Raw genomic sequence first — 27,699 nt, forward strand, 5'->3', positions numbered from 1 at the left:
GTCTCGAATCAGGAAATCATCAAAAGTGAGCTGCAAACCTGATAATCCAGAAGACTTCCTACTCAGAGCGTCCGCTACCACATTAGCCTTCTCAGGTTGATACTGAATGGTCAAATCATAGTCCTTGATCAACTCGAGCCATCTTCTCTGTCTCGATTCAATCAAATTCTGTATACAGCTGTTGTGCTGCCCGATTTTTGTCTGATTTTTGAATTCGTTCGGATTTCTTCTGAATTGATATGCTATATGTATATGCTATATAAAGGGAGTTATAAGGGGCCTGGATCCTAAGAGATCCAGTTAGTGTCTGGGAAATCTGAAATGAGCTCAATCTGAAATCTAATATCTGTTCTGTTCCGGATCCGATGAAATCTGTTCTGGTGCTATAAGCACATCTGTTCTGGTGCCGTGAGCACAAAGGGAGGCATAAGGGGCTGGAATCCATAGAGATTCTGTCAGTGTCAGAGAATTTAGCTATTAATTACAATACTATCTAATATCTGATTTAATATGACTTCTATTTCCGTACAGTTCTGTTTGATCTGTTCCGTATCTATTCTGATTTGATATATGTCCGTATCTGTTCTGATTTGATCTGTTTTGTTCTGATATGCACGATTTTGATACCTGTCTGATTCTGTTCTGGTTTCTGTATGGATTTTGTTTGAAGTGTTTGGTTTTGGATTCTGGAAGTTTTGATTGGAGGTTTGTTGCTTTGCTGAGCTGTTAAGCTCACCCTTGTTTTTTTCTGTGTGTGTTTTTCAGGCTCTGGGAAAGGGAAGGAGGTCTTGGACTAGAGTTCAGAGTCTGATCAGATCAGTTATAGGTATTTTGTACTTTTTGATTTTTGTACAGTCATGGCTTTTCTTCTGTGTTCTTTCTGTCAGCCATGTACTGTATTTGTAGATGATTGTTTTGAGGAAAAGAAAAATATAGATGAATTGTTCCGCTGCATTTGATGTTTCATAGTAGCTATGTGTTATCTGTTTTGAGTTGAAATATTTAGAAGAATCAGTTCCGAAGCAAATTCCAAAGTCAGATCCTGGTCTGTCTGTTCGTTAAGCTGGTCGCGGCCCGGTGCGGGCGGGATCCGTCTCGGGTCGGGTCGTGACAGATAATGCATGCAAATCTCTGTCGCATCAATGATAAGAGATCTTCTGTGCACCATCTCCCTACTAGAGTCGACAAAGTCAGAAGAAAAAAAGGCGTGATAATTTTTATCAGAGAGATCACAACTATTTATTTCAAATGGCTAAATGATAGCTAAATTGAGTCTGAACCATGCTCAATTTGACTTGATTCGAGTCGATTTGAGTTCAATTTATTCGAATAAATTTGTTTTATATTATTGAACCCAAATAGTTGCAAATTCGAGCCAAATTAAGCTCAACGAGGCTCCATCGAGTTGGTCGTGTTTGATTAAACATAGCTATGTTTGATTTGATCTAATTCGAGTTCAATTTAAGTTCAATTGGGACAAGTTGAGCCAATTTAATAAAATTGAACTTGAATAGATGCAATTGAACCTGAATTGGCACCGACTTGAGTTGAATTAGGCTTGATGAAGTTCAATTAGCCTGCTCGGACATGCTCCATGGGAAAATCATACCAAAATTGAGGTCACACTAGTTTTTTTAGAGGTCACACTATTGTTTTGTTTGGAAAATTTAAAAGTCATGTGATCCCTTTATGCCTAACAATGAACTAATTGTAATATATTTCTATTATTTTTTTCTTTTTCTTAACAACATTTTATAGTTGTCCTTGAAAAAAAATTGTCACTAATCATGAGTTTCTTCTATTTATTATTATGATTTTTTGTTCCTAAATTTGAACAATTTATGCATCCTTACTAGTCATGAATAAAAAACTTAATCCTTCAATTGGCCATTCCTTTATATCAATGCATATATGATTTATATTTGGCCCCATCTCCTTATATCCCTCTGAACTCGAGACTTCAATATATCACTATACACGCAAAAGCTAATCATTTTTTGCTCTTCATTGTGCATTACTCAAATGATTTGACATGCCCATAGTATGCTTGATGACCTTATTCAACCCCTCACTTGAGGCAATTGTGCCACACATGAGCTTAAGAAAAAATGACTTAAAGATTAATGCTATATTGGGAGGATTCATCAAGGAGTGGCTTCTATGATGTAGGAGATCCTCCGTGCTTGTCCTTGGAAGAGTTCTACTATGAAGAGAGCTTAGCACGAGTTGATAATGATACTGAAGAAAATAATGCTTTTATAAATGATATTCACTTTTCCCTTGACTATACAAAACTTAAAGGGAGCAAAAACTTTATAAAACCAACTAACCTAATTCAAATGTTCTAATTTCTAAAACGTGATTATAAAATGTGTTATCACTCAATTGTGATATTTTGATCTAAAAAATACTTTGAAGGATATTTGCCCAAATAAAAATATAAGGAGGATATTTATCCAAAAAGACCCATCATGAGCGATAACAAACTAAATATTCTATTATAAATCATAAGAACTCTTTAGGCCAATTTAGTTGCGACTTACAATAAACAAATATAAATTAAGCTAGTTGATGACATGTTTAGCTCTTAAGCATGATTACAATTTTTGTTGGCTGAAAAAAAGATGATATAAGTTGAGCATGAAAAGTTCGATTGGCTATATTTTAATTTAATTACATTATTTCTCTCATGATTATAATTTTTTAATTATGCAAAATAAGCTTAATCAATTTTAGCCCAATGAGATTCAACTTTCAGGCTCATGATGTAATGCTAAAAAAAGAGTTACATTAAAAAAAAAAAAACAGTTTAACCACAATTATGAAATGTATCTTATTAAAAAAAAAAAACAGTGGTTAATGTCGAGTTCTCTATTTCTTAAACATCTATACTTATACTGCTCAGTCTCTCTCTCTTCTAGACAATGAAATTCCTCTCACTACTCTCTCGCGACAAAATCATCGTGCAGAGGGCTATGGCTCTCATCGACAACGCCGCAGCAGTCGATGATCTCCTCAAAGTCCACGCCTTTCTCGTGAAGACTTCCTTCGACCACAATATGTTCGTGCTGGCCAAGTTCCTACGCCGTTGCTTAGAACGCGCTTCTGATGAAGCTATCATGTATGGGCGAGCATTCTTTGATCAAATAGAACTCCCAGACGCTTTTATTTGGAATACTATTATACGTGCCTATCTACTTGCTCGGAATCCAGGTGAATCACTGCGCCTATTTCGGCAAATGTGTAGAATTTCTGGAAGCATAGCTACCGCCGATAGTCACACATTCTCAATCTGTATCCAGGCATGTGGAAGATCGGAGAAGCTCATAACTGGATCAAGTATACACGCCCAGTCAGTCAAGCTAGGTTTTTGCTCCGATTTATTTGTGCAGACCGCCCTTGTAGACATGTACGCGAACAGTGAAGATATCTGTAATGCAAGGCGTGTGTTTGATGAAATGCCAGACAGAGATTTGGTTGTGTATAATGCGATGCTGGCAGATTATGTATACTGTGGAGATATCTCGGTAGCCCGCTTCCTGTTTGATGAGATGCCTGAAAGGGACTTGATTTCCTGGAATACCATGATTCATGGCTATGCCAAGAGCGGTGATATTGGTGCTGCGAGGGAGATGTTTGATGAAATGAAAGAGAGAGATTTGGTTTCATGGAGTTCAATAATCTCCGCCTATGCTCAGTGTGGTAAATCGAATGAGGCATTGATGCTGTTTCATGAGATGCAATTACATGGGGTTGTTCCTGATAAGGTCACAATGGTAATAGTTCTTTCTGCTTGTGGAGACATGGGCGCTTTAGGCATGGGCAAGGCCATCCATAGGTTGATCAAATGGCATGGAATTGCAGTGGATATCAAGCTTGGAACTTCTCTGATTGACATGTATGCTAACTGTGGTGATATAGAGAATTCACTTGGAGTCTTTTATTCTATGACTAGAAAGGATGCACTCACTTGGAGTGCTATGATTATTGGTCTAGCAAGCCACGGACTAGGAAAAGATGCATTGGATCTATTCTCAAAGATGATTTTGGAGGGTGTACAACCAAATGATGTCACTTTTGTTGGGGTGCTTAGTGCATGCGATCATTCTGGTCTTTTAAGTGAAGGAAAGGCTCATTTTGACTCCATGACTAAACTTTATGGTATCAAACCTAAGATGGAGCACTATGGATGCATGGTTGACCTCTTGGGTAGATTAGGGCTCATCAAAGAGGCTAGGAAGCTTCTAATACGCATGCCTTTTGAGCCAGATGCAGTTGTTTGGAGGGCATTACTGGGGGCATGCCTAATTCATAAAAATGTAGATATGGCAGAGGAAGCTATAATAAATCTTATCAATTTAGAGCCTCATGTTTATGGGCATTATGTGCTTCTGTCAAATGTATATGCTCAGGCCAATAAGTGGGATGATATGGCTATAGTGAGGAGGACCATGAGAGGCAAAAGCATTCTGAAGGTTCCTGGATGCAGTTTTATTGAATTAGAAAATGTTGTTCATGAGTTTGTTGCTGGTGATAGATCACATCCAAAGACCAATGAGATCTATAGGATGGCGGAGGACATTATTGATCAGGTAAGGAAAGCTGGTTACTGACCAATGGGTACATTAACTAACTTTAAAAGGTGCTGATTGCCATGTTTTTTCAACACAGTGAGTGTTGTTAGCTTTCTTCAATCTTCTGGGTTCCTTCCAAAGTCTTTACTTTTGCATTGTGAAGAATCTCCATGTATGCGAAGTTTTTCTTTTGGCTTTTAAGCTTATTTATTTGAGCTATGAGTGACAATTCGGTTCAGAGACCATAACAGTTTCTCCATTTTAATAGAAAGGAGTGCTGTAGCAAGGATTATTGGTGATGCGAAATTTCTGTTGGAAAGGTATGCTAAGAATATTGTAACAGTATCAGATTGAAGTCGGAGCTAAATTTCTTACTTCAGAATGATGGAAAATTTGATTCGTTGACAAAACGCATCTTGGAAGGTAAACAAGATGCCCACAAAGGTGAGGAAATCGTGTCATTTGTTAGAAGTATTAAATATTCTTTAACTGAAACAAAGAACTTCCCGTGATCCTAACATTTAATTTTTATTTGTGAAGTATTAGGTGAAAAGAACCGAAGAGAAAATAAAAAAACCTCAGCAAAGATCACCCTAATAATGCCGTAGTGGAGAAAGTGAATTTCCAAGCAAGCATGATTGCTTTTGAAATTATGGTTAAAGCTGTCGTAAGCAAACATTTTGATAGGAGGGAAGGCCTCAAGCCAGGTAGCTTTATTAATGTGCTGTTCTTTTAATGAAGGAAAGCAGGTGTTTTGTTGAGCCGCAAGATTTGATATGTATTGTATGAGGTTGAAAGTCATGGTTTGTTAATCCGTTCTTTGAGAAAGCAACACCAATGATTGAGGAGCACCTCGTCTCTATGGCTTTGATTTTGGTAAGAATTGAATCAAATGGCAAAATAAAGTTTCTTGTAACCATTGACCTATGGCCGAAGTACTATCCAAAAAGAATATTATGGAAATGTGTATGAAAATCTAAAACTTATTTTATAGATTTACTTTGATTATCTTTCACTTGTTATTCTTTCTTATTGAATGTATTTTCTCTTTAATTCTTAGTAAAATGATTTGCTTCTCATATAAATATATAAGTAGGGATGCTCGAGTATAATATAAATCTTCAAGAAATGTATTTCTCTACATAATTTTTTTTCCTATCTTACTCTCATGGAGCTCGTTGAGGACCGCTGTCACGTGTGATTGGAGAGGAGGCCACTGTTTCTTGCCCATTCTCTTGCTCTCGCATGTTCAATCCACTTCTTACCCACATCTTTTTGCCTTTTGGCTGACTCCACTATCACTATTTGTTGCATTGGTAGTTTGCATATCGTGCACAAATTTGTTATCCTTATCGTTGGATGGTTGAAGTGGAGGAATGCATCGGGCTTATTGTGCGATAGAAAAGTCCCCCTCAAACTTAAGGGAAAATTCTATAAGATGGTGGTGAGACCTGCAATGCTTTATGGTGTCGAATGTTGGCCATTAAAAGAGAAGCATAATACTAAGTTAAGTGTTGCAGAGATGAGGATGCTTAGGTAGATGAGTGGTTTGACCCTTAGAGATAGGATACAAAATGAGCATATACGTGAAAAGGTTGGAGTAGCTCCAGTGGAAGATAAGATCAGAGAGAGTCGTCTTAGATGGTTTGGTCACATTAAACGGAGGCCTTCCGATGACCCGGTTAGGAAAGTTGAGGTATTAGATTTGGCTTATGTTAAGAAAGGTAGAGGTAAACCTAAAAAGACTTGGTTAGAAAATATTAGAAATGATCTTTCTTTATTAGATTTAGATGAGAATTTAACTTTTAACCAGACACAATGACGAAAAAGGATTCATGTAGCCGACCCCACGTAGTGAGACAAAGGCTTGATGTTGTTGTTGTTGTATCGTTTATCTTTTCTCTTTATTATAAGACATAATTATCCATCTAATCATTTGAACTGACATATCATTACCACTTGATTTGGATTGCTTATGATGTAATAAAAAAGAGATTCTTATTTAGGGGATTGCTTTATAAAAGACTTGTCATTTATGAGAAAGAGTTATAATTTTTTGTTACCTTTTATTTTCTTTCCTTATTGTTATTTTTTTTAGATGTTTAAGTCTTTTAAAATAAGATGATACTTATATGGTGAAGATACTTTATGGACATTTCAAACAATTACAACAAAGCCTGCCTCTTCCTCTCTATCTTCTCATGTGGAGTCTCTCATTCGACCCCTCTCTTTAACCTCCTTTTTCTTTTCTCTATGGACTCTGTACCAAGGAAGAATCCCAAAACTCATTCAACTTCATTTGATCCTTCTTAATTGCTTTCAAAATCAAATTGGCCCGTTATAAATGCAACACATGAGTAGTAAAGTTTTTCTCTCCTCATTTTCTCTCTCTAGATGCTCTCTCATTATTCATGTGCGCTTGATCCGCTTTCATGCCCCCTCTTTCCTTTCTTGATTTTAAGGTCCTTTTTTTTTGCATGCTAAACGTCATCTCCTGAAAACCTAAACACATGCTTCATAATATTTATGGTTTAAGGCTCTAAATATCGTGTCTTGTTAATGTTATTGAACTATAGCATATTTCTAGTTAATGTTTTTGGATTATATCACATATTTGTGTTTTATATTATGAAATCTGTCCTTGACCTAGATTATTTAATGTGAGATGAAGTATGAGCTGGAGCAAGACCAGTGCTACGGATGACCCTCAAGCTGCAGATTTAAGGTAATTTATTTGCCCCAAACAAGGAGATGATGATGATATTTTCACTTTACATATAAAAATGCAAACTAAGGCACATTTGTTCTATTACTTGAGGATAAACTATAGACATGAAATGAAGTACCCTTATTCTTGCCATATTTCCAAATGGCGTAATTTCCATGTGTAGAATATGATGGAAATGAATCAAATGAGGAAAAACATAAAGTGGAAAACAGAAATCGCACCAAATGTTTAGAAAATTATTGCAAAGACCAACCACCAAAAGAAATTTCATTAATTCTTTTTTTCTTTGAAAGTTTCAAAAATACATTTTGGAAACCATGTCACCGAGAAATGCCAAAAAACAATTGTAATGATGGTATTTTGCATTACTATGTAGCATCCATGTATATCTCTCTGTGAAAATCTCATATTGTTGGAAAACCATTAGTGTTCGAAGAAGAAATGAAACCTTACGGTGATGCATTTGCGTGGAATGCTATCATTGCGGCATACACCCCATCCTTATTATTACTAAGTACATCATGCTTTCCTTTTTCTACAATCTTCCCATTTTTAACAACTGCAATGAAACTGTTGTTCTTAATTGAAGTAAGTCGATGGGTGACTGTAATTGTCGTTCGATTAATCATAATTTGATCCAATGCATCTTGAACAACTTTCTCAGATTCTGCATCTAGAGCACTAGTTGCCTCATCTAGAAGTAAAATCTTTGGCTTCTTAAGTATGGCACGTGCAATTGCTATTCTTTGCTTTTGTCCTCCTGAGAGTTGAACTCCTCGTGCTCCCACCATCGTGTCATAACCCTACATATATTTTGTCAGCATTATAAGTGTTTTACTGTACAAGTTGAAAGCTAATAAGAATGTATGTATGTATGTTTTTTTTTTGGGGGGGTTCAAAACTAACTCTTTTTAAGAATAAGGAGCATTTATTTGGGTGGTATATACCCCTCTTCTAACTAAAAAAAAGAGGAAATGAGCAATTTTAATATTCTTAAGATTCATTACTGCAATGTCTATTTTGTAATATATATATATATTTAATTGGATGAATCATTTCTCCATTTTGTTAAAAATAAATTTTGGGTAAATTGTTCCTTAAATTTTTTACCAAGAGACAAGTAGGCCAATTCCCTACAAATGTTAAATTCCAAAGCAACTCTTGTCGCATGTATGTTTCACATCAAAGAGTCTCTTAGAAATCTCTCAAATAGCAGGTCTTACATCTTCCTTTGGAAGATGACTAACTATTTTGATAGGTCTTACGACTTCTGCATTTAGAAGTGGCATGAAGGTGGGCTTTACAACCTAACCCTATAAGCAAGACGACCCGAATGTTATATTTAGGGTTAGGTTACTTTTACCTAGAGATTTATGCTAACGCATTAGCTAAAATTAGACTTACGATCTCTATTAGAAGTTGTCAGGTTGTGGGTTTTAAGTTTTTTTAATAGAGTTTGAAGTTTTTTTTTTTTAATAGGCTTTGAGAATTGACCCATTCGATTAAATTTATTGTCAACACGACCATCATCGGGGTGACGTGAAAGTCAATTTAAATGTTTGTATTTTATAGAAATTTGGGAGGTATTTTTTTAGTTTAGGGTCCCCTCAGGTTGAGATTTTATGCCAACACGACCATCATCGGGGTGGTTTATATGATTGATTATTTGAGCCTTGTCAACTCTATTTACCCGCTAACAGAGGATCGAATTCAATTATTGGCCTCATGATTTATTATACGAATGCCAATACCCGATATTCTTTTATAATACATTTTATTTAAATAGCCTCTGAAGGTCAAATGTGAACTTCAAACTAAATATCCCAATAGATTTGTGATTAGGCATTCATTTGTTAATTCTAGTCATGTCGACTCCAATCGTTTCAAAGAGGATGAAACTTGAATATTTTACTTTCGCAACATTCTCGGACCTTTGAATTAGGAGTTCAAATGTGATGATCGAAGCACATGTGAGATTTTTTTTTGATATATGAACTGCTAAGAATTTTTTTCCAACGCTTATAATCTTCTTGGAAGTCTTCAAGGCATACTTTCTATAAACACCAACTTGTGAGTTATTAACCAATAAAGAGTTTTCTTCAACCTTCGTGGTCAATCATTAGACCAATGTACACATACAATGGGATCACAAGCCAATTTGTACACACATGCTTGCATGTGAATATTCCATATTGCATTTGGATTGTCATGTTCTTGCCAGACGGGTGGTTATTCTATTTTCTTGATTCATTGGCTTCTTATGTTGGCGTAATCCCTTCTGTTATTCTAAAACAAGCATTATCAATCATTCAAGATCCAAGAACCCCTTCAAAGAAGCAATGATGTATTCTATTAGCAGATTTCCCTCTATCAACATGGTTTGAAATATCTTCTTTTTTAGACGCTCTTATATGCAACATGGAGTGGTGAAAATCTAGTTTAGGCTTCCTTGATTTGTGTATGGTTGCAGAGCTAGGGATTTGATTGGTGCTTGTGGAACTTGTTATTGGAGAGAACTCATCTCTAATTTAGAGTTTTGTGTTAGGTTCAAAATAAATAAGCTAAATTTTAGCTCACTTTGTTTATCTTCAACCTTAAGTTTCTCTTTCATAAATATCCAAAATTTTTTCCTAACATTAGGTTAATAATTGTCTCTTGAGATTTTATGAGGTACACATGTTCAATATCAATAATAGTTAGCCCCTTTTTATTAATTGATATGACACATAATTAATTTAATTCATCATTTTATTAAATGACAAATTTTATTTAAAATTGATTATGTTGGGGCCCTTTATTATTTAAAATTTTGGCAGCCTCCCGACGTCCTCTTCCGACGAAAGGAGGTTGGTAGGGCACTTTCCCTTTCAAATCCGCCCAACCAGATAGATATTTGACGGCCGAGGGCTTCATGACGTTGATTGGTCCTGACATAGGTCTTCGCGCTTCAATTGTGTGGTAGTAATACATGTTAATTTAATTTAAAAGTGCTATATATTATTTCCTGAAAATATGTCATCCTTCCAACGCCCCCTCCCCGCGAGGGGAGGTTGGGAGGACACTTTTCCTTTCTAATCTGTCAGTTCGGACAAATATTCAACAGCCGAGGGCTTCGGGAGAATAATCAACCAAATTTGTCTTCAATCTTCGATTGACTCGCGATACCCGTTAATTTAATTTAAAAAAAATGATATATTTTATTCCCCTTGAAAATTCAACATACTTTTGGCACCCCTCCCTGCGAGGGGAGGTTGGGGAGGGCACTTATTCTTTTGATTCACTCGATCAGATTAAAATCGAGGATCATATTAAAATCGAGGATCGAGGGCTTCGAGGTAAGAATCGACTGTCGAATCAATCTTCGGATCTTCAAATTGACGATTGTGGTGTCTTCCTCTTTTTTTGCTTATTATTATTTCTAATAATAATAATAATAATAATAATAATAATAGTTATTGTTATAACTATAATCACATATATAATCCTCCCTTCTCTGCTCACATTTTCAAGAAAATAGAGATGGGCTTGGGCATATGATCGGACACAGGCAGAGGAATGCGAACGATAAGAACTGTTCACGCGGTTCTGCTTGCGTATGGGGCAGTCAGGAGGCAGACCCGTTCGGGGCTTGACCGTGGCAGTCGGAGCAAAGGCCGGATCAAGGTTTTACTTCAGGTTCGATTGCGGTAGTTGGGTGGAGGTTGGCTCGGTGCTGTGTGCCACGATTCGGCCGTAGATGGGGCGGAGGGATCAATCAGGTAGGTGTTTAGGACCAGTGCGGCTAAAGGCGTGCAGACGAAATGAAGGCTTCGACTATGGGGTCGTTCGTGTGGAACCGAAGGGAGGCCACATTCAATGCAGACGGGATGGTGACACGAGAGTAGGAGGAGATCGAGAGAAAAGAGCGGGCTTCGTCTTCTATCCATGAGTTTGACTGAATCGAGTGAGGTATCTTCTATTTATTCTATGCTTGTGAGGGAGTTACATGGAGAGGAGTGGGATCTTGGTTTGTGATTAGTTAGAGGTCAACATTTATTTGGTAATATTTTCTCACAAGTGTTTTATTCTTCATTTTCCGGCTTTTGTTCAGCCATCCTTTCATCCTACGATTTATTGTTCTTATGTATTCCTTGGGAGATTATGATGTTTTCTCCTTTGACTTCTGTTGCTCATGCCATTTTACCCTTCTCATCTTTGTTGTTAATTATGACAATTCCTCGTAAATGTTAATATGGTTTTGATAAAACTATTTTAGACATAGGTTATATAATTAAGTTCATAATTACAATTTTAAATAGTCAATCTAGATTAACTATGTTCTCATTATAAATATCATAGTGCAACAATATTAGTTGACTATTGTAGTTCGATACTATTTTGTACGTAATTGTGATTGATTGAGCGCTCTTATTATTTAGGATCATTTGGTTGTCGTATATGTTGTTGCCCTTTGGATCTATACTAAGCTTGGGATTCCAGCTTTGCATATCAATATAGGTAACTTTTATTATAAGAGAATAAATATAACCTTCTTTATTAGGGATGTTATCTTTAATGTTTCGAATATGTTGCTTGAATATTTAGTAAATTGCTACTTATATCTTATTCATTCATGCCATTAAGTTTAGTTTGCCTTGTACATTCATAAAAAAATTAATTTTCATATTGAAATGTTATATGATTTGCATATAGTTTTACAATGTTGCTTGATGCATAAATTCAAATATATTGAAAGGCTTCATATAATGGCAACTTGTTTCACGCGAACATATATTGATTTATATGAAGTTAATCTTTTGCATGCTAATTACATTATATGGAGATGAAAGAAGTCTGATTATATAGCTACTGCAGTACTTGTTATTACACTTTCTCAAGACATGCATAATGTGTATGCTTATGTGTGATAGTTGTAAATGTAAATGTCAGTGGTGCCCTCTTATTGATATGATTGGCTAGCCAGCCGATGCATCGATAGAGTTAGGACTCTCTTGGGGGCATTAGACTCCACTAAGCAGGTGAAACCCTTTGTCCTGTTTAGGGTATCTTGGCAAATCGAATATGCATATGTATGTATATGCATATAAAATGTGTCATGAATCATGATAAATGGCTAATGAACCATCTCTAGATATATAAATATACCGGATGTTGTTGCACATGGATATGTTAGCATATAAATGCATTGATTATTGTTTTTCATATCATGAACATTCTATGTTGTAAGTCATCGTTGAATGTTTGGCCTTCTTTATCATCATATCTTGTAATATTATTCTAATATAATTTTATGATGATATTTATTATACTGATGTTGCATTATAATGTCTTTTTTATTATTCATATTGCATGTCTTGTGCTTTGCCATTTATGATTTAACAAATATAAGTTATCTATTGAGTTTGCTCAACAAAATAATTTAAGATAACTTTCTCTTAATATATCCTAAAAGATTGATTAGTGGACCGCCACTATAGGAACATATCTTTTAGCAATAGCTATTTACTTGAATCAACAACTATGTCGAAGTTGTAATTCTTTATTTTAGACTTTTATTGAGTTATGGGATGTAGTTGATTTATTTATTTTCTATTTGTTGATGTTTTAGTTTTTCTTGATGAAAGATTATTAAAGATTTTGTTGATACAATAAACTTTTAGTTCATATATTTTTGAGCATTCATTTACATATGTTCATATATGAATTTTTTTTCTTTGGAATACAAAATGCTTTAATTGGCCTTGACTCTTAAGACCTCTCTTTAATTCAGAATAGATCTCTTCATCATATCTCCTGTTGTCAGAGAATACTGTCTTTTGGACATTGTGTGTGACACCATACAAAACCTCTTATTTATTTGAGGGACCTACTTGTGAATTTAATGGATTTAATTATCATCTAATTTAAGACGATGAACATAAATGTATCATATCCATAGGACTATTAATCAAGTTTGGTTATATTAGAAACAATGCAAAACCGTACGAAAAAAGGGTGTAAGGAAAAAAAAACAATCAAGTTGGTCTAATTCCAAGTCAAGTACTACTTGATGAAGGGACTTTTAATTACTGTAGGAAAAAATGTATAGAGAAATGAAGTTGCACTTTTTTGTGGAAATTGTTTTTAGGGGAAAATTGGATGGTAAAGGAAAATGGCCTGAAACATAATTGATTAGGTAAATATGCAAAAGAATTATTAGATGGATGATTACAGAAGAAGATAATGTAATGTGATCAAACCTGCTGCAAACTACATATGAAGTTGTGTGCATTTGCTAACTCTGCGGCAACTATGATCTCAGCTTGTGTAGCTTTCCCATCTTGATTACCATAAGCAATGTTGGCATGGATGGTATCATTAAACAAGACTGGTTCTTGACTTACCAGTCCCATTTGCTGCCTCAACCATCTCAGTTGAAACTGATGGAGGTCTATTCCATCTACTGATATATGTCCTGAATCGGGATCATAAAATCGTTGTAGCAATGCTATTGCTGTTGATTTACCACTCCCACTTTCTCCTACTAATGCAATACTCTGTCCAATAAACTGCATTTTGTAACTCAAACCGTACCAAAAAAGAAAATAAAAGAAGATGACGAAACTCATCCAACTTTTTTTAACTAGTTTTGTCTAATTTAGCCTGTTACCTTTCCAGCTTGAACTTCTAAGCACATGTCTTGGAAAATTTGGATATCAGGTCTTGTAGGGTACCTGAAGCTAACGTGGTTAAATTTGATATTACCCTTAACAACTTCTAGGGTTTTTCCAGAATCAATGCTTGGGTCTATTTTTGATTCACGGTTAATGAGTGCAAAAATAGAAGCTGTAGCAGCTCTAGCTTTACTGGAATCTGGGCCTTGGGAGTTTGATTGAAAAATTCCTACTGTTGCTATGACCAGGACGTAGAAAGCCTGCAAAATTTCATTCCATGGAATTAAGCAGTAGATGAACAAAATTATTGTGGCGACATAGGGATCATAAACGAGCATTTTGTAATTCAAGTTGGAGGAAAATATGCATTCCATTTAAATATATCAAAGATAAAAAGCTTATAATATTTTGCTAAATAAATTGAAATTGAAAAGAATGCCTTTTTCCATTGTGAGAGCCAAACAGTTATTACCTTAGGGTATAAATTTTCAAAGAAAATAACATGTTACAAACATAATGATTTACACAAGTGAATTAGGGAGTTCTATACAACTTTTTGGTAAAATTTATAGAAAGAGAAATGCTTGTCAAGAAGAAAAATTTTCACAATGTGAAATGAAATGGCATAACTAAGGTGCTTTACTCATATTCTTTTATTTCATAAACATAGAGTTGATGAAAATAATATACAAGAAAGCTCATTACAAAGAATATATCCACTTTCAGTGGTTGGAAAGATAAGTTTAACATAATTTAGCAGGTTCTGTAGTCATCATTGAGTCGATAGCGAGAAAAGGCATCATGAAATAAGACAAACCAATGCAACTTTTAGATCTTAAAGAAAAAAAATTTGTCCTTCCTCTCCTTTGAATCTAAGACAAACAGTCAATTCCATTTTGATGCTACATGCTCTTTTTCTCATACCTTATTATTAATTATAAAGAAAAATGCACACCTTATTTTTCTTGGAAGTGTACAAAAGTTCCCAATTATGCGCATACATAATTGCTATCATCATTAGCTTTACGTTGACGGTTTGGGATGATAAGCTTTATGAGTCTTATTCTCCCTTCTCTCTTTTTTTTGTTGTTGTATCATGAGTTATCATTAAGGCAATAAAAAATATTAAGAATAAAATATATTAAGAAAAGTAGTCACTAAAAGGAGAATCTAAGCCTCATATGATACAAAGTGATATATTCCATTGTAGAGTCCCCATGAGATATTGTCTCTAGCTATAGGGGAGAGCTCGCTTAAGGTTTGCGGTGTTTTAGGTGGAGTTCCCATGAGCGTCACAATGACTTTGAATCTGTGATTTTCAAAACAAGCCTTATGGACATCTTCATTGTAACACCCCAGAATCAAATTTGAAAGAATTGTCTTTTTATATTTTTAAGAATATACCAGATGTTTTATAAATCATTAATATAAATAATAACCAGTGAAAATATTTAAAATCATATACATCAAAATATTTTACTATTTATTCATCTAAAATATCATTTACACTATCCAAGAGATTACTCTATCACTAATCTATAACAAGCTCCTGACTATAAAAGAATAAATGGAAACGCATAACAAAATTTAAAGAAAACCTGAGGATCTTTGACATGACCTCTTTCTGACAATAGGTGGTTTGATGGTTACTTTAAAGCTAAATTAAATGAAATAGAGAATAGGGATTTTAGATTTAGAATGACATTTCTTTATGCACGTGTAAATATGAAAATTGCAATGGGCAATCTGTGAAGATAGGAAGATCAGAAAGGCCTAGGGGTTGGTTATACATTTTGTTGAAGTCAGATTATGATATCTAGTTTATTTAGATGCGACAAAAGGTAAAGCCTGATAATTTTAATGCTGTACGTACCCTAAAGACTTTCTCAAATGTCGACTTCCCATCATGAACCAGGCGAGCTCCCATATATAAGATGGTAGCATAAGCACTATATAAGAAAAGCTGAGAAATCCCAAAACCGATGCCACTTATGACTCCTTGTCGAATCCCCAATCTCATGGGATCATCACACTTCTTTTTGTATAGTTCAACTACCTTTTCTTCAGCTGAGAATGAAACAACAGTCCTTATGTTTCCCACTGCATCATTGGTCACCTGGCTAGCCCCCAAAAACATGTTCTGCAACAAACCGGTTCCAATAAAATTAGATGTTAGTTTAAGTACTATGCCATTCATGGAATTCTCAGTATAACTTTTAGGTATGACGTTAATGCTAAGAGTTCTTAATGTTTTTTAGAGGCAGACCTCTGCATCTGCACTGAATCCTTTGATGAACTTTATCTGAATCCATGCATTGAGACCAACTAGGGGGACCACTCCCAAGACAATGAGAGAGATCTCCCAACTGGCTGCGAAGGCAATGATTAAACCAGCAATCAAAGATGCAGCGTTCTGAACATACAGACCGAGTCTATCACCGACAATACTTCTAACTTTAGCTGCATCAGTGGATAATCTTGAACCAACTTCACCACTGAAATTCTCAGGATCATCAAACCAGGCCATCTCCATGTTAACAACCTTCTCAAAAGTCATCATTCTTATCCTCCTTATCAACTTGGAACCAGCTAAAGCAAAGAAATATGACCTTGCTTGTACTGCTAATAGAGAAACTACTGCAATTACCAAAAACATTAATGACCAAAACTTAGAATCCTTCTTCATCTTATGTGGTGGCTCATAGAAAATAACCATCATGCTAGAAAGCATTATTCCTAGAACGGGAAAGACAACTCCATTGATGATTGCAGCTACCGAACCAATCAACAATACTGGAATCTCTGGTTTGTTTAGGCAAACAAGCTGGCGGAGCGGCACATCATTTGTTTTATCATCAGGAATGGTAGTTTTGAGCTCCTCTGATGTACCCCCCTGGACCTTAATTTCTAATGGAACACCGAGACCTATTTTGAATGAGTAGCGGCGGCTACTACCCCCCAGGCCCGGGGATGATTCTTCAGGTTCTAATTTGAATGTATGGTGGCGGCTACTATGAATAAGAGATGATTCACCCAGTTCTACATTGAATGAGTAGCGTTTGCTGATTTTCCCTATTGTTGATTCTCTGCTAATTTCCTCTTTGAATGACATGCGGTGACTCTTAGATCTTGTTTCTTTAAATAAACTATTTGTTCTGTCCTCAAGTACAGATGTCTTATCGGAACATCGGTTCATCTTCTGTAGTTTTATCAATTTGCTGTAAGCTCCATTTGGATTCTTCACAAGTTCAGAAGCTGAGCCTGATCAATGCAGTGCAGAAAAAATCAGTTTAAATTACTGCCCGAGATTTCACAATATTAAACAGAATAACTACATGTTCTATTATATTTGGTTAGACCTCCTTGATCAATTATCAAATGTTTTCAAATTACAAGTCATACCTTTTTCAACAATGGACCCTTGATGCATAACTGCTATGGTATCTGCCTTTCTTACTGCACTCAATCTATGAGCAACTATAATAGTTGTTCGGTTCAACATAAAGCTATCAATTGCCTCCTGCACAATTTGTTCAGATTCGACATCAAGTGCACTAGTGGCTTCATCTAAAAGTAATATTTTTGGATCCTTCAGTATGGCTCTTGCAAGTGCTATTCTTTGCTTCTGTCCTCCAGATAGTTGAGAACCATGCTCACCAACCATGGTATCTAGCCCCTGACAATATTAAAAAAAAAAATCAGTTACTATCCCTTACAGTTTCACTTGTCATAATTATACGCATTGTTACCTGAGGCATCTTGTTAATGAATCTTGAAGCATTAGCTAGCTCCGCAGCTGCTCTGATCTCTTCAATGGTTGCATTATCTTTGCCATACGAGATGTTTTCCCCAATGGTTGAGGTAAAGAGAATTGGCTCTTGGCTCACGATCCCTATTCTCCCCCTTAGCCATCTAAGTTGGAAGTGTTTTATGTTTATTCCATCAATGAGGATTTCACCTGCCTGTGGGTCATAAAACCTTTCAATCAAACTTATTAATGTTGACTTCCCACTACCACTCTCTCCAACCAATGCTATAGTGGTGCCACTGTGAATAAAAAGAGAGAACCCTTGGAATATTTGTTCATCTGGTCTGGTTGGATAGCTGAAATAAACTTCTTTGAATTCAATATCACCGTGAATGTCATCTAATTGTTTACCCGTTGAGTCATATGCATCGATCTCTGGCTTTCTGTTGATAATCTCAAATATTCTGTATGCTGCTGCTTGTCCGGCTGAAAATGCTTTCAAGCATGGAGATGCCTGACCTAAAGCTCTGCAAATCTCTAGACGATAAGTCTAGAGTCCAAGACACCAAAGAGAACTCCAAGAGAAACAATAATCAAGCATAACTCTAATCTTAATTTTCATCTTACTTAAGGCATGCAATTAAACAATAGAGCCAAAAGACTAAAAAGCCCATGCCGCCCCCTCCTTTGACTCAAAGTTTGAATTTGAATATCAAGTGGACCCTACCCTTCCCTCTCTCCTTTGCCGCCGCCCCCTTCCTGCTATAAACCCAAACCGGCCCCATAGAAGGGTCCGGCTGGACTGGTCCACTAAGGACCGGTCTAAAAAGGTGTTGCTATCACTGGTCATTAGTTATAAGGTTGCCTATGGTTGTTATTGCGATATTTATAGGTTTTCTCAAAAGCCATTAACCAGCATGGTTGATATTGAGACAGTCCTTTTCTTTGATGAGTGAGGGTTTATTTGGGTTTCGAGAAGGGTTGATGAGTATCTTTTTATTGCACATCATAATTGTAGCTTCTTTGTCAGTGGTTTAGATACTCTCTCACCCCTGATGGATGTAGGCTTATTTCAGTGGAACCATATAAATTTTAATGTTATCTTTTTTTTTTTTTTTGACGCTTGATTTCTTTTGCAACCATTTTGTGGTGCATCATATTTTCTCCTAGGTTGACACTTTTGCAGTGTAAAGTTAGGAACTCTATTTTGCTAACAAATGATAAATGCTTATATTATGTTTTTGGGTTAAATTTTTTAACTTAATATTGTTACTTTGAAACGCAGTTTCAAGCTGACTAGAATAAGGTAAAAGATCAAGTGCAGGTGAGTTTTCTGTAATGTGCCGTTGCTCTTCAGATGGCATATGTAATAATGTAAGAGCATCAACTTTAAAATTTGAGGTGTAGAGTTTGGTAGTGTATTTTCCTTATTATGTGCAGTTTCTCTTCAGTAACATAGCCATTTTTCTTCGCTCGAACCACTCATAATGTTACAAACAAATATATTATCATTGTTTGCTTTACTGCAAAAGGAACCTAATGTGATGTGAGAGCATCAACTTCAAAATTTGTAGTGTTGAGGCAGGTAGTGTGTATTCCATTTTGCAAGAGATGACATGTTACTTATGTTCTCTTTCCCTGTGAGTAGTTGTTACATTTAGTTAATGCCATCTTTGTTGCAAAAGAGACGAAACAAGTTTTGAATGTTTTCCATCTTTTGCTCGTCTTTATTAGCAAAATTTAATCAAACTGGAAAAAAAGGCAAGAAATGAATAACTTACAAAGCGCCAATCAGGACTGTGAAGATAACAGCAATGATATCTCCTCCAGTGTATCCTTTATTTAATATCAGCTTTGAACTATTCCACAATCCAAAAGCATAGCTACTGTAGTTAAAAAACAGTACAAGCCCAGCACCTAACCCAGTAGTCAGTCCCTCATAAATACAAGAAATATATGCACCATTTAAAGCCTTCTTATATTTCTGCATAGCAAGTTTCTCCCCTGTAAAAGATGCTACCTAGCAAGATCAACATCATATTTAGTTTATGAATGTATGATTTAGGTCTATTAATGCAATTTTCAAAGTACTGATTTTTTGCTTAATTTCATTTGCTACTTACTGTTCTTATTGAGCTTATAGTTTGTTCTACAATTTCTGAAGCTTTGATATATGATTTTTGTTCATTCGAAGACATCTTGGATAGAACAATTGCCATAATAGCACCGCAAACAACCATAGGTGGAATTGTAGACAGCATGATCAATGTGAGTAACCATCCTTCAACGAATGAAACAACGAAGGCAATAAGGAATGTTGATATTAGATTGATGAACTTTCCAACCTGTAAAATTGCAAATGATCGACAGAGTTACAGATTAATTCAAATATCTATTCTAAGTAATGTGCTACGTTTAAAAAGTTTATGAATAACACCAAAACCGTTTAGTTCTCAGTGCCAAACTAATCTCGAGTATTGAATTAAATGATGGCATGGCTAAAAATGTTCGGCATAGATGGTAAAAATAAATCAGCACAGATTTGTTTCTTTCATTCTTAGTTATATGCATATTAGATGAGAATGAATTCGGTAAGAATAAATACCTGCTCGCCCATGGCTTCTTGAATGAGGATGATGTCCCCTGACATTCTTTCGATTACTTCTCCTGTGCTTATTTCCAAATCAAAGAACGCAATCTCTTGTTTTAATATGGCTTTGAAGTAAATACTCCTTATTCTTGCTGTTTGCCTTTCCCCAGTGACCATCCAACAAGTTACCTCTAAAATTTATCAAGAAGAAACATTAATAAATTGTAGTTTTTGAAATTTAGTCTTAAAAAAAAAAAATTCAAATCAAGAACGTACGGAGAAAGGATGCAAGCCCTGATCCAATTGCCATGTAGAACATTTGCAGTGTCAGCTGCAAGCGCAAAGAGCTTAGTATTTCAATTAGTTAGTTTAAAGTTATTAATTGTTCGAAATTTTTATTTATGAGCACAGATAGACTTCAAGTGCTATAAATATCATAAAGAGGCACTAAAACAGTAAAACCTCAACAATTTTAAAATCAAATGCTATAAATACCATTCTCTCAAAGCATTGCGCTTATAATATACATTTTCTCATATTCTACTCTTTTTAATCTTATGAACAATACTTGTAATCATTTATAAATATAAAAGTGAGGCATAAAAAAACTTAGTGAGCATATCATGCTTTTAAATTACAATAACACGATATTGAGAATAATATGCTTTCTCATTTCAAAATATAAGATAATTCTAATTAAACATTTTAGACATGTTCATCAATGTTATGCATATTTTATATCTTTATCCTTTATCGTAAATAATATAACTCACAAGAAATACCGTCTAAAATAGTACTAATGAATGTACCCATTTTCCATTTCATTTTTTTTTATAACTTTTTTTCATTTATGTGCACGAGTACATTGCATTCCAACCAGTACCATAAAGAGGTGTTTTCCATCAATCAATCTTGCACATACAAACATATATATCTTGTCATTTCATTCATATAACATTCATTTTTAAAAATGTGAAATACATGTGAATTTTTATTTGATTCAAAATGGCCAATCATTGAATATGAGAAAGACAAATCAAGATTTTTCTTGCAATAAAAATTTAATAATAAAGTAACACTATCTTTTGATGCATTTAATTTAAGAGAAAAATAAAATTGTTATTATAATTAAAAGGTATGAGTACTCATCTCGAAATTGGATGCCTTAACAATTTGCTTTAATCACCAACGTCAGCTTAAATCCTATATAAATGCATTCTCATTGTATATTTGAAATATTCTCTAAATCTATTATTAATTTTTACTCTCATAAATTTATGAATCTAACAATTAAAATATTAAGTAATATTATTAATTTATTTTTATACTACATAAATTTCCTAGTTTATCTGTCTAATTACTTATTAAATATACCTAAATAGTTATCGTATTTAATTTAAAATTTGTTCTCCATGCTTTATCATTTAAATATGAATAAAATCATAATTTAATTATTATTAAATTAACCTATTAAATATACTCTCATTTTCTATGCAAATTATTTTTAACTTATCAGTATTTACTCTTCTAAATCTAATTTATGACTTAACATAATATAAGCTTAATTTATTCCCTATCTAATTTAATAGCTTATATATTGATATATCATCAAAAAGTATCTTGATCAAGCATGAATCTCAAAGCAAAATTAAGTTGGATACTTCAAAAAGTAAATTCATGACCATATGAACTCCAATTTCAGCAAACTTATAGTCTAACTGAACGTCTCAGAAATACGAACCGAACAATACCAAATTTAACTCAATCCGAGCCCAAATGAGTCCAAATCAAAGACTCGAAACACATTTGAAAGGTTCAAACCATAATTTGGATTACCAAACGGTTTCCAAACATGACATGCTTATATTTGAATCGAGCGGCTCGACGAGACAAATCCAATTAGCCCAAGATCAACAAATTTTGATATCATTAAGACATTCAAATGTCCAGTAAATAGTCCACGATCAAGAGAATCAACATCAGTCGTCCATTCAAACCACTCCCAATTTACCATTGATTTTCCTTCTATTTACATGTCATGCCATTCTCAAAATTCTATAAATAGACCCCTCACTTATCATGGAAAGAGGACCAAGCATGGAAGCGAGAAGAGAGATCGGAGATCGCTCTTGCCACTTAGCTCCTCCTAGACCACGACCCAGACTTCCGCCAGACCACTGCCCGACGTTGTACTTATGTAGGACCACCTCCTGAAGCCAGACTTCCACCGGACCACTGACTGACGCCCAGACTACCACTCGATGCTGGAATTTCGTCGGACAACCGCCTGACGCCAGACTTCAGCCGGACCACTGATTGATGCTCTAAATTCTGCTGGACCTCCAACTAACGCCTGAATTCCACCGGACCACTAAATGGAGCGGGACTTTTGCCGGACCACCGACTGAAGCTAAAGTTTCCTCTGGACCATCGAATGACGCCCGAACATCTGCCGGACCACCAACTGACGCCTAGACTTCCACTGATCCACCAATTGAAGCCTCGACTTCCGTCGTACCTCCAACTGAAGCCTGAACTTCCGCCGGACCACCAACTGACGCCTGGACTTCTACCAGACCACCGACTGATGCCGCATTTTTGCCTGACCACTGACTGACGCCCGGATTTCTGCTGGACCCCTAACTGATGCGCGGACTTCCACCGGACCACCAACTAACATCGGAATTATGTTTGACCACCAACTGACACCAGAATTCTACCAGACCACCAACTGACGCCATAATTCTAGCAGCTCGTGCTCACCGATAGCTACTTGCCCGATCATTTTTCCTCGCTTCTGCACCCACTCTCTTTGTCTCTTTCGTTTCTCCCTCTCATTCCTAATTTATAGGAAGGTAGAATCCCTTCCAATGAATCGACTTGTTCGCTTCATATTCTTTCCATCGTCTTCTGCGGCCGAAGCGACAGAAGCGTCGTACGTAGTCGATTTAGACTTCTCGCACGGCCTCAAGTGTTGAAACGATATGACCCTTCGACCTCTTTGTCTTAATGTGGCTCCAATTGTAATGAAAGCCCATTCTTTTGCTTCATCTTCTTCGACTTCTTCACGATACAAGACCTTGTTTCGGGGCATTACAATTTTGGCAGGAGTCATGCTAGAATAGATGTATTGGATTTGGCCTATATTAAAAAAAAGTAGAGGTAGGCCTAAAAAGATTTAATTAGAAAGTATTATAAGTGACTTATTTGTATTATATTTAAATGAAAATTGGACTCTTAAGACGGCACAATCGAGAATACTTGATGATAATGTTCTTGTTGTTTACTACTATTAAAATTATCACATCCTTTTAGGTGTAGATCCGACTCTTGTCATAAAATGATCTCAAATATAGCCTAAGAATTTCTCCTTACAGTCATCTGTCTGCACAGACTAAAGAGTTTGTTCTTTCAGTTTTTTTTAGCTTAATTTTTCTCCTCGCCGTTCTAGGAAAACAACTAGTAGGATAGCTGGAAAAAAAAAATTATAGTTGTACGTACCTTGGAAACTCTATGAACAACATCATTGACATCACCAGCTCCATAAGAATCAGTTATTTTCCCTCCTAGAAGCATACAGATAGGCATGGCTGCTCCATTGGCTATGGCTCCAGCTGTGCCGAGGATCATGAGGATTATGTCAATGGAGTCTGCTAAACCAAATAATCTGTAAAAGGGAAGAGAACTGCTCTTCTCCTCTTTTTTCTTTGCTCCTCTCTCTTCACCTTCTATGCTCGCCATCTCCTTCCTGAGAATCTGTTCAATCTACAGCAGCAGCAATAGATCAGCGCCTGCATATGCATATTTATGAATATGAACTTATGTTTGGTGAAGAAGAGTTTTTCAAAACGATAAAAGTAATTGATGCTTAGTTTAATAATGAGTTGAAGTTGTATACAGCAAGAAATAGTTTATTTTCTTATAAGATGCTTAATAAATGTCATAAGAATTTAGAAAATAAGCCAAAAATGACCTATCGAAGAGCATTTTTTTTTTTAATTTCAACTCTTATGTGATTTAATAATAGCTATGAAGTTTATTTTAGAACAATAATTAATTCATTTCATATAAAATAATGCAACAGATGAAATAAGAGTTTGAAATATGAACAAGGATATATATTTGATGATTAAATGCCATACTAATTGGATCCTTAATTTTTTTTAATTGCCAAAGGATTAAAATAAAAAGCAATATGTGGGGCCTCTCAAGTACTTGGGGAGTTTTAATCATGGCTTTGAAAACCGGACCGAACCGGCCGGTTCGACCGTGGACCGGTCCTAAGGCCGGTTCAGTCCTCTTAAGAAACTGGTCTAGCATCAAACCGGTGAAAACCGGTTTGAACCACCGGGTTCTTAAGAAATGTTTGGTTCAATTATAATATATTTAAATAATTTAATTTAATATAAAATTATATTTTTTAAATATTAAATTAACTTAAATATGATATATAATTTCAAATTTTTTTAACATTATATAAATTATTAAATACAAAGATATCATAACAACATGATTCATTCACCCCATCAGGACTCTTAACAATTGCATACAAGAAAATGTATATAAATATCAAAATATAAGCTCCTAAGTGATGTGGGGCTAAACAACTTATATTTTTTAGTTCCAACGACCGATCCGATTTTCAAAGCCTTGGTTTTAATAGATCAAGTTCCAAGGTAAATTTTGGGAAGACATTGAATTTGTATATAAGAAACTACCCAAAGATTTCACCCTTATTTTGCGATGACTTTATGATATGAGTTCTGATTTCATATAGGCGTAAGTCCCTATAGTTAGTTACCCCTCCCGATAACAAGAGAGAACTTTCGATTAAGGTTAGTCGTCAATTAAATATGTAGAGATACGTGTTATCTGACATATAGTAGCAGCATGACTTTAGGTATTAAAAATTTTAATATTTAAAAAATCAGAAATTACACCATCATACACTTAAAGTGAATGATGGGGGAATGAATGATGAACCCGATCAATGTCCCATGGTTCCGTCGTCCCGGGCTATCGTGGTCCCCGGTCTACTTAGTTAGAGGAGGTAGTAGACCCAAACTGACAGAATGATCCATGCTGGCAGTCATGGCCGGGTTGCTTCATCTAAATGTACATTATAGATATAGGGTGAATAGTTGTTTAAGGGGAGAAATTTGAATCCATCTTAGCTGATAGAGGATTTTTTGCCATATCAATTATATCTTATTGATTCATATCTCAAAGATTTGATGCACAGGGAAGCATACATGCTCTGGCCACGACCGTAATTTATTGGTTCCATTTGGAGACAAAAATCCTGTTTTGAGGGCCCCGGTCATAGCCATTCACCTACTGTGTCATTTAGCGGCGAAATTGCCAGGTAGAAAACACGTGCCACGTTCTTATTGACAGGAGATTGTTTGAGAATGAATCATATTGATATTTTCAACTATAAATTAGCTCTTCGTGATCTGAAGTGTATTTTAAATTTATCCATATTGATAACTATTGCAGAGAATTGATGGGTTTTATTTTATTTGTTTTGATAATTAATTTTATTTTTAAATATTTTGAATTTTCAGTGTTTTGGATTTTGATGGGTATTTAGGTGGTACTTTGAATAATAGAATTGATCCCTCCGGTTTAGATCTATATTTAACACTGCCATCATTTGGATATTTATGGGTAATTATATTTTGTTGATTGAACCCTGTTGACTTTGTCAGTTGTCGATAGAGGATCAAATTTAAGCTGGCTTTGCGCGTTTGTTGATGAATTTTCTTTCTTATAGATCGTGATGGCCTAATATGAACGTTTCAAAACAAATATTTCGGTCGTCGCTATAACCGTATATTTGATTTCAATTTGAATTCTTTGTTTAGTTTGGGTTCAAGTTCTCTGCTGTTCAAGTCTTGTTCAGGTCCCTTGTTCACTAGAAATTTTGCAGCCACTCGGCGTCTCCCCCTGTTTAGGAAAAATTCCAGGAGTATGGGCCTCCTGCCACGCTAGAGAAAAAAGTGTACGGTAAGCGTAAATCTTCAATCCCAGCACGTCCAAGAAAGACGTGTATGAGTTTTCAGGCGTGTATGAGTTTTCAGGTACCTATTTTGAAAACGCAGTTCTTTCCCCCGCCACGCCATGGGAGCGTGTATGGGGCGTACCCGTAGGCTCCACACCGGGTTCTCTTCCCTCTACGCTAGAGAAAATCAAGTATAAGATGTTTTTCGGTGCGCTGCGAATGTCGAATGTGGGATTTTTAGGAGTTTATACCTTTGCGATGACGACGCTAACGAGTGGTAAAAAAAACACAAAACATTCCCTTTTATTTTTTTATGGAAACTCTTTTTCACTTTTTTTTTAAAATCTTTTTTTCTATTTTCTCTTTTTTCTCTTTTTTGAAACTCTCTTTTATTTTTCTTTTCTTTGTCTCTAATTTTTTTTTATGATAACGGAAACAAATAATAACTATTTTTATTATGATTAATAATAGTTATAATAGTAATTAATTAATTATTATTATTATTAATTATAATCATAATTAATAATAGTTGTGATAATAATTAGCTACTAATAATTACGAGTAATTATAATTGATATTAATTATAATTGTTGCGTCCAGGAGTATTTGCGGCGGTAGAGAAATATAAAGTTTATCGTCTTAGCGTTGTACGAAAATCCGGCACGCAATCAGATAAGAGAAAGGGTCTAGCATTTATGAGACACCAATATTTTTACGTGGAAAACCCCTGAAAAGGGGGAAAAACCACGGGGCCTAGCCCAGTTTGAATGAATCCACTAAAATAATTCAATGCAGTGCAGAAAAATCAGTTTACAATTACTGCCCGAGAATTTCACAATATTAAAACAAAAAATAACTAAATGTCTATTATATTTGGGTTAGACTCCTTGCATCAATTATCAAATGTTTTCAAATTTACAAGTCATTACCTTTTTCAACAATGACCCTTGATGCATAACTGCTTTGTAATCTGCCTTTTCTTACTGGCACTCCAATCTTCTATGAGCAAACATATAATAGTTTTTCCCCGTTCAACATAAAGCTAATCAATGCCCCTTGCACAATTTGTTCAGATTCGACATCAAGTGCCACTAGCTGGCTTCATTAAAAGTAATATTTTTGGATCCTTCCAGATGGCCTCTTGCAAGTGTGTATCTTTCTTCTGTCCTCCAGATAGATTGAGAAACCATGCTCACCAACCATGGTATTAGCCCCTTGACAAATTAAAAAAAAAATCAGTTATATCCCTTAAGTTTTCACGTTCATAGATTATTACGCATTTACCTGAGGCATCTTGTTAATGAATCTTGAAAAGCCATTAGCTAGCTCCGCAGCGCTCTGATTTCTCTTCATGGTTGCATTATCTTTGCCATACGAGATGTTCCCCATCATCGGTTTGAGG

General features: G+C 35.3%; 2 protein-coding genes across 10 annotated transcripts; one reads left to right on the plus strand and one right to left on the minus strand.

Moving 5' to 3' along the window:
• The first annotated feature begins 2,897 nt into the window (after positions 1–2,897).
• LOC110102053 (pentatricopeptide repeat-containing protein At5g66520) lies at positions 2,898–19,339 on the plus strand. 9 transcript variants are annotated; one of them, XM_028692721.1, is made up of 7 exons: positions 2,898–4,592; positions 4,672–4,746; positions 4,843–4,894; positions 4,955–5,018; positions 5,115–5,450; positions 7,225–7,299; positions 18,989–19,339. In XM_028692721.1, the coding sequence occupies exons 1-2, from the start codon at positions 2,925–2,927 to the stop codon at positions 4,672–4,674; spliced, it is 1,671 nt and encodes a 556-aa protein (XP_028548554.1). In that variant the 5' UTR covers positions 2,898–2,924; the 3' UTR covers positions 4,675–4,746; positions 4,843–4,894; positions 4,955–5,018; positions 5,115–5,450; positions 7,225–7,299; positions 18,989–19,339. The 9 variants fall into 9 exon arrangements, with proteins under 9 accessions (XP_028548554.1, XP_020685878.1, XP_020685874.1 ...); XM_020830219.2 differs by having other exon boundaries at positions 4,843–5,018; XM_020830215.2 differs by lacking the exon at positions 4,672–4,746.
• On the minus strand, positions 7,306–27,686 carry LOC110102052 (ABC transporter B family member 4). Its single transcript, XM_028692708.1, has 13 exons — positions 27,582–27,686; positions 23,795–24,058; positions 20,570–20,624; positions 20,285–20,484; positions 19,827–20,048; positions 19,610–19,723; positions 17,705–18,253; positions 17,358–17,631; positions 16,213–17,216; positions 15,829–16,095; positions 13,952–14,320; positions 13,542–13,838; positions 7,306–8,105 (listed from the first exon to the last, which is right to left on the minus strand). Exons 1-13 carry the CDS (start codon positions 27,684–27,686, stop codon positions 7,752–7,754), a joined length of 4,074 nt encoding a protein of 1,357 aa, XP_028548541.1. The 3' UTR covers positions 7,306–7,751.
• Positions 27,687–27,699: the final 13 nt, after the last annotated feature.

This window comes from Dendrobium catenatum, unplaced genomic scaffold (genome assembly GCF_001605985.2).
Source record: "Dendrobium catenatum unplaced genomic scaffold, ASM160598v2 original_scaffold_260866, whole genome shotgun sequence".
Lineage (NCBI taxonomy): Eukaryota > Viridiplantae > Streptophyta > Magnoliopsida > Asparagales > Orchidaceae > Dendrobium > Dendrobium catenatum.